The sequence below is a fragment of the Pelodiscus sinensis genome, chromosome 24, assembly GCF_052426305.1.
Source record: "Pelodiscus sinensis isolate ZL-2025 chromosome 24, ASM5242630v1, whole genome shotgun sequence".
Lineage (NCBI taxonomy): Eukaryota > Metazoa > Chordata > Testudines > Trionychidae > Pelodiscus > Pelodiscus sinensis.
In genome coordinates, this window is record NC_143075.1 from 20,801,523 (window position 1) to 20,816,605 (window position 15,083).

A 15,083-nucleotide genomic window follows, 5' to 3' on the forward strand; every position below is an offset into this window, starting at 1 on the left:
GGGGTGGGTAAGTGTGTGTGTACGTACGTATGTACATACACATACAGCCTGGTAGCTAAAAGAGTAGAATCAGGAACTGCCTTTGTGTAATTACCCTTGGGCATGCCCATTCCTCTGCATGTGCCTGAATTTCTCATCTGAAAAATGGGGATCATAGAATCCCAGCTCTGGAGGAGACCTCGGGAGTCATTGTATCCTGCCCAAAGCGGGACCCACCCCAACTCAATCATGCCAGCTAGGGCTTTGTCAAGCCGGATCTTAAAAACCCCTAGGCTACATCTACACTGCAGGCTTTTTGTGCAAGAACAGCTGTTCTTGTGCAAAAACTTGCTGGGTGTCAACACTGCACGCGTGTTCTTGCGCAAGTAAATTTACAGTACAGCATCAGAAAACAGGGCTTCTTCCAGAAGACTTATTCCTCTCCCCACGAGGAATAAGCCCTCTTGTGCAAGAGCTCTTCCACAAGAAGGCAGTGTAGACAGGCAACATGATTTTCTTGCACAAGAAACCCCTATGTCTAAAATGGCCAACAGAGCTTTCTTGCACAAGACAGCGTCCACACTGCCATGGGTGCTCTTGCGCAAAAGCACCTGGCAGTGTGGACACGCTTTTGTGGAAGACCTTTTGCACAAGAACTCTTGCACAAAATAGTTCTTGTGCAAGAAGCCTGCAGTTAGAGGTAGCTTAGGGATAGATATTCTACCCTCTCCCTAGGGAACCCCTCCCAGTGCTTCACCACCCTCCTAGGGAAAGAGTTTTTCCTAATATCCAACCTCGACCTCCCCCCACTGGTGCCTGCATGATAACATGCGGGGAAGCCACCAGCTTCGATCCGTCCCCCCACGGGGGCTCAGAATGGGGGCAGGAATTGGGGGACCCTCCTCCTGGCATGCGCTCCTGGCCACAGGCACGAGGGGGAGCCCGGAGCGCTGGACGGACACAGCCACCCATAGCAGCACCGCTGGGCGCATCGGCTGGGGGGGGAGGCGAGGAGAGGAAGAAACTACCGCTCCCAGCCGCCCCTGCGCTGCCAATCCCGCCCCGCTGGCCAGCTGGGTGGCCCGGCCCGGCTGCGGCTCTTTGTGTCGCGGCGCAGAGGCCGGCCGGGCTCGGGTCCCGGAGCGCGCCGCGTGGGATGCGCGCCGCAGGGACCAGGCGCCGCCATGAGCCCAGGTGAGCGGGCCCCGCGGCCGGGAGGGGCGGCTGCAGGTCGGGCGCTCGCCCGTGGCGCTGCCCCGCTTCTTGCCTTTCCCCCCGCAGAGGAAGGAACTTGCTGGGTAAGAGCCACCGCCGCGGGGGCTGCTCCGGGCACCCCGTGCGCCCACCCCCGGCACTGCCAAGCTGGGGAGCGGGCGAGGGTGCAGGAGCCAGCAAGGGCTCGGGGTGCAGCTGGCGGGATGCCCCTGGGGCGGTGCAGGAGGGGGGGTGACCTTGCACTTGCGAGGGGTCCCTCCCCACCCGTCCCGCTGCGCCTGCCCCGCTTGCTGGGGGTGGGGGGCTTTGCTGGGCGCTGGTTGATGTGCAGGCGGTTGTGAGCCTCGGGGCACAAGCCGCGTCTCTCCCCGCCCCAGCGGAGAGGCAGTTTCAATGACACACGTGCCCGGGCCGCCTGTCTCTCGGGTGAGCGTTTGTCTCTGCCCCGCTTTCTTGAGCGGTGCGTGCGGGACATGGCTTGTGCCATGGGAGGTGCCCTGTGCTAGCGAGCAGGCCTCTGGTAGCGGATTCGGGGACAGGAGGGCTCACGCCTCAGCGTGACCTGGGTCCTGGAGAAATCGCCCGTCTGCTTAATTTGTGTTGCTGGGCTGCTCCATGGAACCGCAGCCCCAGAGCTGACCCGGGTCTCCAAAGCATCCAGCCCTCGGATCAGCCCCCAGCTTGTTTCCCAGGGACTGTGCCATCATAGAGCAGGTTTTGGCTCAGAGCTCTTGTAACCCTTCGCAATGACGCCCGGTTCCAGAGACGCTGCCAAGGTGGCTTAGGCACCGAACTGACATGGGGAAAGCCGGGACGTGTGTTTTTGAACTGGGTTTGAATGGCCACCTGCTCCTTTCCCTCTGGGAGCTGGGAACGCAGAGTCAGCCCAGCAGGGATCGACAGACGAGAGGTCTACCCCTAAACTGCCACCGAGGCCACACCAGGACGTGGCAGCCGCCTGCTGGAGCAGAGAGCTGAGCCTGCAACCCTTGCTAGGTGGCTTAGCACTTCCTCTTTCAACCAGTGTGGCTAATGACCTGGAGGTCACTCCAGAGCACCCCTTGTGGTCAGACTTGGCACTGCTGGCGAGCCCCTGCCTCAGTTTCCCCCCACCCAGGGTATAAACAAGTCCAAGCAGGCCCTTCTAGTAGTAAAGTGCACCCTCTTCCCAATGACCTTGTTTATTTCCCCAAAATGGCAAGAAAACAAAAGCTTCGGGAGCTCTCTCCCACTGGTTGGACCAGTCCTGTCTCACCCCCCAGCCCCGGAGCACTCTGGCGCTGAATTCCCTGCCCTGGGGCTTGGCTTCTGCTGAGCGTTGAGCTGGATGTCAGTCTACCCCAGACAAACGCTGCTCTTTCCTGAGCCCATCCTGTTAGTGCCAAAGGATGTCTCACACCCAGTTCATTCTCTTGGCCTGCTCCAGTCTCTGGCCTGGCACCTCCGTATTCTGGGCCTGTTCTTGTCTGCCAGGGAGCTCCCATTGGGAACAATTGTGGCTTCAAACCTGAGCCCTCCTAAGCTTCTGTTAGGACCGGGCGCTCCTTCTCTATGTTGGCACGGAGTGGCGGGACAATCTGGTTTGGCTCAGCCTCCTTAGTGGAGCCAGGCCTAGGTTGGCTTGTGTGCCTGTCTCTCTTCCCCCCCCCCCCCTTTGCCTCCAGGGACAGCGAGCTGTCCACCTATAAATGACCCAGGAAGGTGGGTTCTAGCTCATGCACAGCTGAGTCTGCCCTTAAGTTGAGCTGTTTCAGTTGGGTCATGACTCTTGTCTTTCTGCCAGCCGTGCTGGTGTAAGCCCCTGGCGTGAGCACATTGGTGTCCTTGATGGAGCTTGTGCCAGATGTAGGCAGCAGACGCCGTCAGAGTAAGTTCTACCAGCAAAGGTGCAGTTTTGCTGGAACCCCCAATGCCTGCCACGCCCCCTCCCCTAGCCCTGCACCCGGGTCGTGGCTGCTCTAAGACCACCGTCCCGGGCTCTGCACGGCCCTCCCACTGCTCAGCCAACTGCTCTTCCATGTCTGGGCGGAGGCCTCGCCCCTGCCCAGCGCTGGTTGCCTGAGAGGTGCGCCAGGACACGCCTCTCCCAACAGCCATGGTGGGAGGGGAGGCGCTGGGTGGTGTACCCTGGCCCCCAGAGCCTCCGTGGCCCAGCAGGCCAGGCCGGGCTGCGGTCCAGTGGTTGGCAACCGCTGGTCTAGAGCAGAGCTTCTCAAACCTTTTTCCATGACCCAGTTGAAGAAAATTGTTGATGCCTGTGACCCAACATAATCTGAAGGGTGGGGCTGAGGATGAGCTTTGGGGTGCAGGAGGGGGGCTCTGGCTTTGGTGGGGGCAGGAGGGACTGATCTCCACTGGTGCTAAGGCAGCTGTCCCCCAGAAGCAGGTTCCCAGCCAATGGGAGTGCGGAGCTAGCACCCCAGCTCAGCCCTGGCTCCTAGATGGGGGAGGGGGAAGTGCTCAAGGCCCCGCCCACTGCCCCTAGCCTGAGCACTAGCTCCTCACTCCCATTGGCTGCGAAACTGCTGCTGGCCGCTTCTGGGAACAGTCGTCCGTGCCAGGACAGGCAAGGAGCTTCCTTAGTCCTGTCCCCCTGCCCCCCGCCCCCTCCCCACACACTGGTCGCCTGATCCCCCTGCAGCAGCGAGACCCAGGGGCCTGACATTCCACCTCCCAGTGCTGGGTCACGACCTGTAGTTTGAAAGCTGCTGGTCTAGAATCAAAAGAGAAACAAAGGAGTTGGTTTGGTAACTTCTTTCAGTTTAGAGTCAGCAGAGAGACTGCTGCAACCGGCTTCCTTGCGCTCCTGCTGTATCAGGACCTCGTAACTATTACAGGCTTAAAACCTCCCGAGTAAAACATGCGCTTTTTCCCCCCGAGGCCTGAACATTCAGGATGATCTTCTGCCCTCCTGCATGGTGCCGGCCAGAGAACTGACCCCATGAAATGAAAGGAGTCTCCTTAAAATCTGAATAGTGATAGAAATGTAGCCGTGTTAGTCTGGTGTAGCTGAAACAAAAGACAGGACTATGTCGCCCTTTAAAAACTATAACAAGATGGTTTATTAGATGATGAGCTTTCGTGGGCCAGACCCGCTTTCGTGGTCTGGCCCACGAAAGCTCATCATCTAATAAACCATCTTGTTAGTCTTTAAAGTGCGACATAGTCTGGTATTTTGTAAAATCCGCATGTTCTGATGCTGATCAGGGATGCATTGCTAACCTACAGACACTGACCTCTGGATCCATGAGCCCTTTTAGTCCTGTCGCACTAGAAACGTGCTCCGTGTTTCACATCAATGTGCATAGAGCAGGGTTCCTGCCCCAAAGCGGAGCTGGGACCCAGGGTAGCTCTAATGCCTCCGCCTGCAACAATGCCTGGAGGTTGTGACTCGTGATCACAATTTCCTCTCTGCAAGAGGAATCTAAACCAGTAACGAACACCAAGTTCCCTTTACCCACGTTTCATGTGTTGCATGAAAGCAACCGATCAGGGTTACGGTTGGGTTCCGCCCAGCGCCTCACTCTATCACAACTGACTCTGGCGGAACTGAAAGCTTGTAATGAGAGAGGAAACGAGCCCCTAGAATGTACTGCTTCGGTACTTCATCATGGGTTTCAGTTCTTAGCTTCCCCGGTGCACATCAGAGCAGTGAAGTGGAAAGGTAGATGGCTGGCTTGCCTGGAAGCCTTTTCAGTAATAGACCGCATTAATTTAGTTATAAGAAAGGGGCCCCTTGGGCATGAATTTGCCGTCTAACTCTGCCAGGCCAATGCAGTTGGAGTGAATAAGCTGCTACATGCTGCTGGACTCCTGAGGTATAGGTACGGACTCCACAGGTGCTCCAGAGCTGCAGCACCCACAGGAAAAAAAATTGTGGGTGCTCAGCACCCGGTGACAGGCAGCGCTGCCAAACAGCTGATGGGCAGGTTGGGGAGGGTGGCGAGTGACAGGCAGGTAGGAGCCCCAGGGAGGAGGCTGAGGAGGGACGGAGCCTTGGGTGAAGCAAGGGTGGGGCATTGGGGCGGACCGAGGTTGGAGCACCCCGGGGGCCGACTGGAGACGCCGACGCTTGAGGGTTCTCCGCAATTCGTGGTTCACCGAAGTCTTGTCCGGGTTGAAGGAGTTTGCCTCCCGCGTGTTTGGGATGGACTTGCTGCTCCTGGAAAAGAGAGGAGCTGATGGCGCGGGCAGGGACTGGCTGTGCTAATGACACGCCCCCATGCCACCTGCCAGGTGGTGCCTGGCCAGGGCCCCCGAGTCCTGAGCTGCAGCGCCCATTGCTGCCCCAGCCCCTCGCTCTCCATGCTGAGCGCTGCCCCCTCTCCCCTCCTGAGGGCACTGACACGCCAGGGCGGCTTTACGGTACAGGCAACACCCCCTGCAAGCGGGTAATTCCGACGTTGTACCACTTCGAATGCCAGAGGAGACAAGAATTCGGCAGCAGAAAGTGTTGCTCCAGGCTGCCCGGAGGGCTGAAGGCCAGTGTACGACATTGCCGTCTGGGAGAGCAAGGGATAATAGCTAGTGCTCTTTCCAACTGGTAGATCTTGGAGCCTCTGACAGGGGATCCTGACCCGTTTGGCTGGGAAGCTACCAAGCGCTGGCTCTTCAGTTGCCGCTTCCCCCACTCTCATGCTGCTCCTGCCCTCTGCCTTGCAGCTGCTCCCCTGGGAGCTGCCTGCTCGCTGTGCAGAGTGTGGGAAGGAGAAGGGGGGGGTTGCTGATGTCTGAGTATCCCCCCCCCCATTCCTGTACCCGGTCTCCATACAGAGAGAAGGGGATGGAGGGAGGTTGGCAATGCAAATCTCTGTCATTCTCACACTGTGTGTGTCTTTGTCATTCTCTCTCACACACACACACACACACACACACACACACACACACACACACACACACACACACACACACACACACACACACACACACACACACACTGTCCTGCACTCCTCTCCCGACCCAACACGTACGTGGGGGGTCGTTACTCCTTTTACTGCTTGCAAAGTGGGTTAGTTTGGGGGTTTGACTGGTCTGTGCATTTCATCGTGTTCATTTCTCTCTTACGCTTACATGTGATTTGTTGAGTAGTGAGTCCTAAAACGCCGAACCTGCCCTGGCTGGAGTCATTATCCCTGTGGGAATTGCTGCTCCAGGATGTAGCTGGCATGTTCCTGCAGCCCCTGAGAAAGGCAGAGCAGGGGGGGTCTCCACACATTGTCCTTGCCTGCAGCTCCCATTGATCAGTAACAGGGAAACGTGGCCAGTAGACGCTGTGGGCTCAGTGCCTGTAGATGAGGGGCAGCCCATGGTGCCCTGGAGCCATTGCTGTACATGCCAGCAGCTTTTGGGAGTGGTGCAGGAGTAAACCTGCCTTAACCCCACTGCACCACCACCCAGATGCCGTCTCAGTTAAACGGGGCCCAGCCAGAGCCTGCTCCCTGAACCCCTGTCCCAGCCCCGAACCTCCTCTTGTACCCAACCTCCTGCCCCAGACATGAGTCCCTCTGCCCCCGAACTCCTTCCCAGAGCTTGCACCCCGAACCCCCTCCTGGACCCCAATCCCCCACCCTGGGCCAAGCCAGAGCCCCTCGCACACTCCAGACTTCTTGGCCCAAGACCAGCACCTGAACCCCAACCACCTGCCCCAGCCTGGTGCAAGTGAGTGAGGATGGGAGAGGAAGGGGCTGGAGTGAGCAGGCGAAGGTCTCAGGGAGGGGGCAGAGCAGGGATGGGGAGCAGGAAGGCAGCAGGACGAGGGTAGATCTTACATTGCACTTCGCTAGAAAAAGTGACCTTGTGGTTCAAATGGTGGGAGACCCCTGCCCCAGAGGGTGGCCCGGCTTGGTGGGCCCTCCAGAGGGTCATGGCAATGCCAGCCCAGCGACCTCAGACCGTGTGATCAGGGCAGGGGGCTGTGACTTGGTCTCCTGGGCTCTCTCCCCGCTTCTGCGCTAGGTGGCTGTGAACTGGGCGCGTGGGGAGGGGGGGGAAATGGGGGGAGGGGGGGCTGCTCATTTGGAGGGGGCCTTGGACCCTCTCTGCTGAGCACTGAGGGGTTTGGAACAGGTCCCATATGAGGAGAGGCTAAAGCGACTGGGACTTTTCAGTTTGGAAAAGAGGAGACTGAGGGGGGATATGATAGAGGTCTATAAAATCATGAGTGGTGTGGAGAGGGCTGATAAAGAAAAGTTATTTATTAGTTCCCTAAATAGAAGAACTAGAGGACACCAAATGAAATTAATGGGTAGCAGGTTTAAAATTAATAAGCAAAGTTCTTCTTCTCACAGAGCATAGTCAACCTGTGGAACTCCTTGCTGCAGGAGGCTGTGAAGGCTAGAACTCTAACAGAGTTTAAAGAGAAGCTAGATAAATTCATGGAGGTTAGGTCCATAAAAGGCTATTAGCCAGGGGATAGGAATGGTGTCCCTGGCCTCTGTCTGTCAGAGGCTGGAGAGAGATGGCACGAGACAAAACGCTTGATCATTGTCTTTGGTCCACCCCCTCCGGGGCACCTGGTGCTGGCCACTGTCGGCAGACAGGATACTGGGCTAGATGGACCTTTGGTCTGACCCAGTCTGGCCATTCTTATGTTCTTACGATTAAGAATGTTCTTATGGCCATTCTTATGTTCTTATGTTCTAAGCTAGGAGTACGGCCCAGGGGATGCACATGGGCCCCAGGACACTGCAGCATGGTTGTGATGTGGAGCCCTCAGACCAGTGCGACTCCTGTTCCCTGCATTGACGTTGCTGGGAAAGCGTCATGGGAAGGGAATGGGGAAAGCAGCCGGCACCTGGAGGTCCCAGTTGTGCTGGGCTCTGAGTTAGCTCCTGCCCTGACGAGCTTGCAGTGTAACTCAGGTCCAGATCTTGCTGGGCAAAGAGCCAGACTGTTGCGTGGCTGAGCCGACCGGCAACCCCTTTACAGTAGCAGGTCTGCTGAGCTGGTGGCGTTGCCAAGTCTCATGATATTTGGTGGCGTTTTGAAAGCCCCAGCTGCTGGAGCTGGGGGCTTGGCTGAATATCTCTGCTTTCACTTTTAAAAAAGTTTCTATTCCTACGTGACTGCAGGGGAAAGCTTGGAGACCAGCCCTGTGACGTGCACACTCACGTTCCAGAAAGTGAAAGTCAAGGAACCCTAAATTAATCACTTTTAGGGGGAAAAAACCCCATGGGCTGTTTCTTAAAGGCTGTCTCCTGACTTTTGGGGGAGTTTGTTTCACAGTTGTTTGAACGCTCTGGGTTGACAATGCTGAACATGCCTCTAGCTCAGTCTTGGTGAGATTCCCCTCCCCCTCTTTCCCCAGAGTGATGGCTGGCGCTTTTGAGCGGGTCAGACCTGTCAGAAATGTCTGTAGGCCAAGACTCTTCATGGGGACTGGCCATTTTGAGCACCCACCTTGAGACACTCTCCTGGCGGCTGTTTTCTCAGTGGGCCGTGTCACGTTCTGGGCTGCAGTTCAGTGGTTATCACTCAGTTTATAATCCTGAGTCCCCCAAATGTTTCTGCTACTTGTGGCTCTTTGCCCGGGACGTACACAATAGCTGTGTGCGCTCATGTTCTGTACACTGACTCAGCTACCCTGAATCCAACAGCCGGCCAGCGGTTATCACAGACACTTGTCATTATCAGCCTTAGCCCCAGGCCTGAACTTCTCAAACCCAGGTGAATGGCAAGTCCCAACCCTTCCCTGCAGCCTTCAGTGGACTAAGAACTTCCATTTGCTCCTTTAAAGAGATAAAACCCACCAGGTTGCCACCTCAGCTGGGGCTGACATTCACTTGAGTCTGATCACAGTGCCTGTTGATTTCGATTGATTGTAGAACGATGTCATGAAAGAAGATGGAACTTGCTAAGTGAGTTCCCGTCTAAGATGGTTGGAAGTGGTTACTAGCAAACAAGTGAAAGCACACACCTAAGAGTCTAAAACTTCAGGCTAGCAAGGTTTGGTTCCATGTGTTGAACTTAAAGTACTGCACAGGATCTTTTCAGGGGGGTAAGGCAAAATGCCACATGTATTGGTAATACATATAGCATGTATTACCCGCGGTTCTGCGCATGCACAGCTAGCTCTGCACCGGCTCTTCCGGGGTGTAATCTACTCGCCATGGGTGAGTAGATTACATTGTTTGTCGAGCCCTGCATATAGCAATCAACACTTATATACATATGATATATCTCTCACACACACGCCGTCTCATAGACTCATAGACTTTAAGGTCAGAAGGGACCATTATGATCATCTAGTCTGACCCCCTGCACAGTGCAGGCCACAGAATCTCACTCTCCCCTCCTAGAATAATCCTCTCACCTATGTCTCAGATATTAAAGCCTTCAAATACTTTGAAGGCCCCAAGATGCAGAGAATCCTCCAGCTGTGATCTGTGCCCCATGCTACAGAGGAAGGCGAAAAACCTCCAGGGTCTCTGCCAATCTACCCTGGGGGAAAATTCCTTCCTGACCCCAAATATGGCGATCAGCTAAACCCTGAGCATGTGGGCAAGACTCACCAGCCAGACACCCAGAAAGTTCAACTCTAGTTGCTCCTCCTAACTGCACTGGCCAGGTGAGTTAGATTGGGGAGGGGTGGAGCCAATCTGGATCAATGTTCCCATGTTGACAAGACACAGCCCCGGGAGCCCCCTGCAAGATACCTTTGATTTACAGTAGTTCCCCTCTCATGCAAATCTATTCTCTTATGCATATGCAAAAGCTGCGAGAGTCCTCACATGCAGATGCAGTTACTCCAGGGGTGGGGAAAAGGGCCTCTCCAGGCTGGATCCAGCTTACTAAGCAGGTTGGCCCCACCCCTTCTGTTTGAGGCCCTGCCCATTCTGGCCCGGGGCCACTTTAAAAAAATTTGGAGTGGACTCTGACAAAAAATTATTGTCCACCCCTGAGTTAGTCAATCTGTGGCCTCTTCTTCTGGATGGTGTCTTAATGCTGCCACATTCACCTGCACAGAGGGGGCTTCCAAAAGCAGGCACTTGCTGCTGATTCCCAAGGTGTCCATAGGTCCAATCTTCTTTCCGTGAGCCCATTTCACAGGTCTCACTGTCCTTGGATCTGGCTCCCATCCCCGCTCCAACCATTGCAACTGCCCGGAGGTCCTTGCCTTATCCATGCACCCCTCACTCATTCAACAGAGCAATCAATTACGTACAAGGGGAGAGATCTATTCTGGTAGAAAGACATTCTCTTTACCTTACTTATTTTTGGGGACTGTTCTACCAAGACTTAATACAAAGTTTCTGTGTTCTATGTGAAAAGATACATAGTTTCTATATGAAAGGACTTAATACAAAGCTATGTAAAGGGACCGGATACAAAGTTAAAAACTTAATGCAGAGATTATATGAAGCAGATCCACACTCATCTGAAAATGATTAATACAGAGCTGTATCTACGTGTGCTTTGTCCAAGATGTCTGGTCTCACCCACAGTCTTCCTGCAAGATGATGCGACTCCCTCCTTGGTCTAAATCTCTTCCAAAGACCCTGGTTCTTTTGTCGTTTTAGATGAAGGAATGAACTTGGGGTTCTCTGCCCTTCTTTTGATAAGCTGTTGGATCCAGAATTCTTACTCTTGGACATCTTGGTCATAACCTAGAGTTGTGTTGTGCGTCGTTCTTGCCAGTGTTTTATTCAGAACATCTGCAGCAGGAAACACATGTTTCTACAGCACAGTCGTTAGCTCGTGGTCCAGCAGTTAGGGTAGCAAAAGAAAATTTGGGAGACCTGGATTGAAGTCCCTGGTCTGCCACCAACTCTCTGGGTAACCTTGGACAAGTCACTTTGTGTCTCTGTGGCTTGGTTCCCCATCTGTGCAAAAGGGGTAATGGCTCTGTCCTGCCTCACAGGAGAAGTGTGAAATGAACGAAAGATCGAGGAACCCAGATGCTATGGTGATGGGTGCCTTACGCCTTAGTCAGCTAGAACATGCTGTATCATTCTAATGCAGATGGGGAAAGGTCTTATTTTGGCTGGTGAAACCAAGGAGGGGACTTAGATTCCAATTCAGCTAGCCCAACGGAGGGAGATCTCCAACTTAGCCATTCATCCTAAGATTCTACAGCACGAGAGCACTCCAGGCGCAAAACCCGGCACTCCCGTGTGCAGGCAAGAGCACGGAGTGGTCTGTTGTCGAGGGAGGAAGGGACTTGTTCCTTCATGGCTTGGATCCAGGATCACAGCCTTGGTATTGACGTGCTTTTGTTAGAGTTGACGGCTGTGTGACGCACAACAAGCCCCGCAGGTGTCTTCTTTCTGCAGCAAAGGGATGGATCGTTGCTGGGCTGCGGGGTGAAAGGAAACTGTCCAGGCATCACCATCCTCCTTGTGTTCTTTCTGAGTGCCCGTGTTATAAGCAGTGTGGTTATATAGGACGTCCAGGCTCGATCGGCTGCAGCTCTCTGGGTCTAAGCCAAATGGCCGGGGAAAAACATGGACAAAGCTCAGCAGATCGTCTCTCTAGCAGTGCTTTGAGTTTATTTTCCGCCCTCTTCCTCCCCCCACCCCATTGCTCTGCTCCTGCACAGAACCCTAATCAGCATCTCTGTCCGATTGGCCGAAGCTCTCCTTGGGATTGGCCTATGCTGTGGCTCGGCACCAAGACAGCCACCTTCCGTGGGAGCAATGGAGCCTCTTGCAGCCACGGTCTCGGGCTCTCTGCAGACTCCGGTAGCCGTCAGGTTCGCTTGGTTCACGTTTCCAAGGTTTCCTCCTCATCATAAGGGCGGCCGCTGAGATTCTGGAGCACGAAGGAATGAAATATGCAGGGTCCTGGCACTGAGTGGCCGGTCTGTGGCCGAGGGGGTGGGAACCAGTTGGGCCGGGAACGGAGCGGGGAGGGGGGGTTCAGAAAGGGGCGCTCGGACCTCTGAATCAGACCGGAGCCTGTGCCTCAGTGGGCAGAGTGCTGCTGAAGGACCAGAGTGCACTGGGACAGTGTGAAGATGAGGTCCCAGCCTCCTCTCCAAGACCCGCCTGGCTCTCCCCTTGAGAACTGGCTGCATTGTATCTCCGATTACTGGCTTCTGGATGCAGCACACTTCCCCTTTAGCCTGCTAAAACTAAGAGAGTCTTCCCTCCCTCCCATGTACTTTGCTGGTTAAAACCACGTCCCAGCTGTGGGCTGGGTGACACGATATTGCTGCACCGTGCCGTTTGGATCCTGCCATGAGATTTTTCACAGCCTGCCCTCCAGGATGGAAATGGCGTTGACGGCCATGCAAACAGCCTGGTCTTGCCCTGCCGCTAACCCCGAACTCCCTCCTCGGTGAAGAGCCCTTTCTCGCACCATGTGCTTGCGGATCTCCAAGTCCTTTGCACATATTCCTGAATTCCAGCCTCCAAAGTAGGTTTCCCCCTCCTCCCTGCTGTAAAACAGGGACATCTCTGTGCCTCGGGGTCATTGGAGGTCAGGCAGGCAGCTTCTGTTCGAGCTGGGAGGGGAGCCAGATCTCTTGATTTCCAGCCCTGGGTCTTTAACCACAGGCCCGTCCTCCCTTCCCCCGGCTTCCTCCCGGACTCGCTGCTTATGGGAAGAGGCAGTGCTTCCCACCATGCAGAGCTGGGTATTCCACGGCAAGAGGGAAGTCCTCCGTCCCAGACCAGCCCTAGGAACGTGCTGAGCCAACCGCGGGCTGCGTTTCGCTCCCAGCTTGCTTCTGGGAAGCAGGGCACGCACTGCTGGGACTTCCCTGCCCCCACGGCACTGCCGCCCCCACCCCTTGCTCGTCCTGTAATGGGCAGGCAGCCCCCTTCCAGCCGTACACCCGTCTGCGTGCCTGAATCGCCTAGGTGCACTGTGTGGGCTGTGCACCCCTGGATCCCCCCTGAGATTGTTCCGGCCCTAGCCCCACCCCGCCTTTGGGCAGTCATGCAAGAACAAAAAAGAAGCCCCAGACTAAGCTGCTTAGTGGGGGGGGGGGTCTCTGGACCCAGCACCCTGTGGGGCCCGGCAGTCATGCCATGCGCCCCTTGGCCACTGTGCCCCGCGGGAATCGTGGGCTCGGCAGACCAAAGTTCCCCGGCTTATGTTGAGGGAAGGCTGGTGCTTGCAAAACCCAAACCCACCGCTGCAGCCTCCCCAGCGTGCGGCGTCTCAGCCGCGCTCCGTCCGTTTGCCAGCCCCGCCGGGAATGCACGAGGGCATAAGGTTGCCAGGTGTCCAGTTTTCGCCTGGACTGTCCGTTATTCAGGTCCCCCATCCGGTTAAAAAAAACAACAACCCAACATGTGAAATGTCTGGTATTTCCTGTTTTCCTCGGATGGAAGCCTCGTGGGGACAATTTTTCATGCCCGCGTCTGGCGGGGACGGGGGCGTGAGGAGCTTTTTTTGGTCTCTCTTCCCCCCCCCCCCCCTTTTTTTTCTCAACAGAATTTTTTTTCCTGGTGGTTTTTTGGGGGGGGGATTATGGGGAGGGGTTGGTATTTTTTGTTAAACCTTCTGGCAACCCTACGAGGGCAGCACGTTACAGGCAGAGGGTCGCCTGTGCACCTAGCATTGTGGGAAACGCAGGCAGCAGCGGGATGTTTGCAAAGAATCCCCAATTCCCAGCAGCTGCTTCCGTTGGCTCAGTCGCAGCCAGTCTCGGGGCTGGCAGGGGCTCCTTGCCGTGGGTCCGACTCCGGCGGAGGCCTAACGAGTTGTTCCTTCCCTGAGGAGTTAGAGCTCCGCAGTGATCCTCCTCTGGGCTCGTTTGCCTGGGAAACATCTGCCTGGGGGTCCTGCAGAATGCCTCTGGCACCGTCTGAACCCCGGGCTACGTGGAATCGGACCCTGGCCACACTGCTGCCTCCTGTCGTGACCTGTCGGCCTTTGCTGTGATCCGCTCACTCAGGGTCTCCGGCCTTTAGAAGCACAAGATCACGTCTTGAATTCAAGTCAGTCCAGGATCTGCCTCAAACCCAAATATCCCTGCCCCCGTCCCACCCCTTCACTGAGGCCCCGCCCTCTTCACTCTGTGAAGGTGGGGGACAGAGTGACATCAGCGTCCCCCTGCCTCTGTTTCCCCCTACCCTGCTGTGATGTAGCGTTGGTACCTTGCTGGTTGCTATGCTGGGCAGTGGGCACTGGCGGCTATTTGTAGCACGGCCCAGCAGGACAGGGGATGAGTCGTTATGCAAGGGGCTCCCAACCTGTCCAACCAGTTGGCTCCCAGGGAGAGAGACGAAGGAGGGCGAGGTCCAGCCCTGGCTGGGGGGGCAGATCTGGAAGGGACGTTTTTCGTTTCTGGCTGGAATCATGGAGGAGGCAGCCTAAGCAAGGGGCCTGGGATTTAAGGGCTCCGTCTCCCCCATCTCAAGGGAGGCTGAGGCATCCTAGGCCTGGCCCTGTAACTGCGCTGTATCCTGGAGAAGCAATAAACTCCCTCTGTTCTATGGGCTGGTGGAGTCTGTTCGTGCCACTACCGGGGCGCAGGAGGTGGGGAAACCCTGACGCATCACCACACCTGCACAAGCAGGAGGCTCCTAGGGGCGCAGCGCTGAGGCTCTGGCCAGGAGCAGCAGGGCAGTGTGGGGAGGGGCAGCTGAAGTGCCTCCCAGCCAAACCAGTCAGGATCCCCCGTCAGAGGCCCCGAGCTCTGCTAGTAGATCCTGATCGACTGGTTGGGGACCACTGATCTAACGCTAATCTCCTTGTCTTGCCTGGGCCTATCTAATGCCTCAGGTCTGGGGGTACAGACGCAGGTGGAGGGCTGCAGGCTAAGGAATAACGCCTTGGGCCTCAGCTGGTGTGTTAAGTCAACGCTTCCCTTTACCCAGCATTGGGCAGCCTGCTTTCTGCTCTCCCCACCCAGCACTTCTGAGTCCAGGCCTCCGAGTGAAACCTTTCCCAAGAGCACACGTCTCTCGTGCACTGAGCGATTTGGGGGTCGTTTTCCC

The 15,083-nt window shown here is 56.0% G+C and overlaps 1 protein-coding gene across 4 annotated transcripts in view; it reads left to right on the forward strand.

Annotated features, from left to right (window-relative positions):
- The first annotated feature begins 1,018 nt into the window (after positions 1-1,018).
- The window catches only part of ATP13A2 (ATPase cation transporting 13A2), an 86,581-nt gene continuing 72,516 nt past the window's right edge, over positions 1,019-15,083 (forward strand). For 3 of the 4 annotated variants that reach the window (XM_089773018.1, XM_075906749.2, XM_089773019.1), the window contains exon 1: positions 1,019-1,173. In XM_089773018.1, coding sequence (XP_089629144.1) covers positions 1,164-1,173 — 10 coding nt within the window. In that variant the 5' untranslated portion in view covers positions 1,019-1,163. Of the gene's footprint in view, positions 1,278-15,083 lie in introns of all 4 variants that reach the window. The other variant, XM_014569586.3, reaches the window with a different exon arrangement.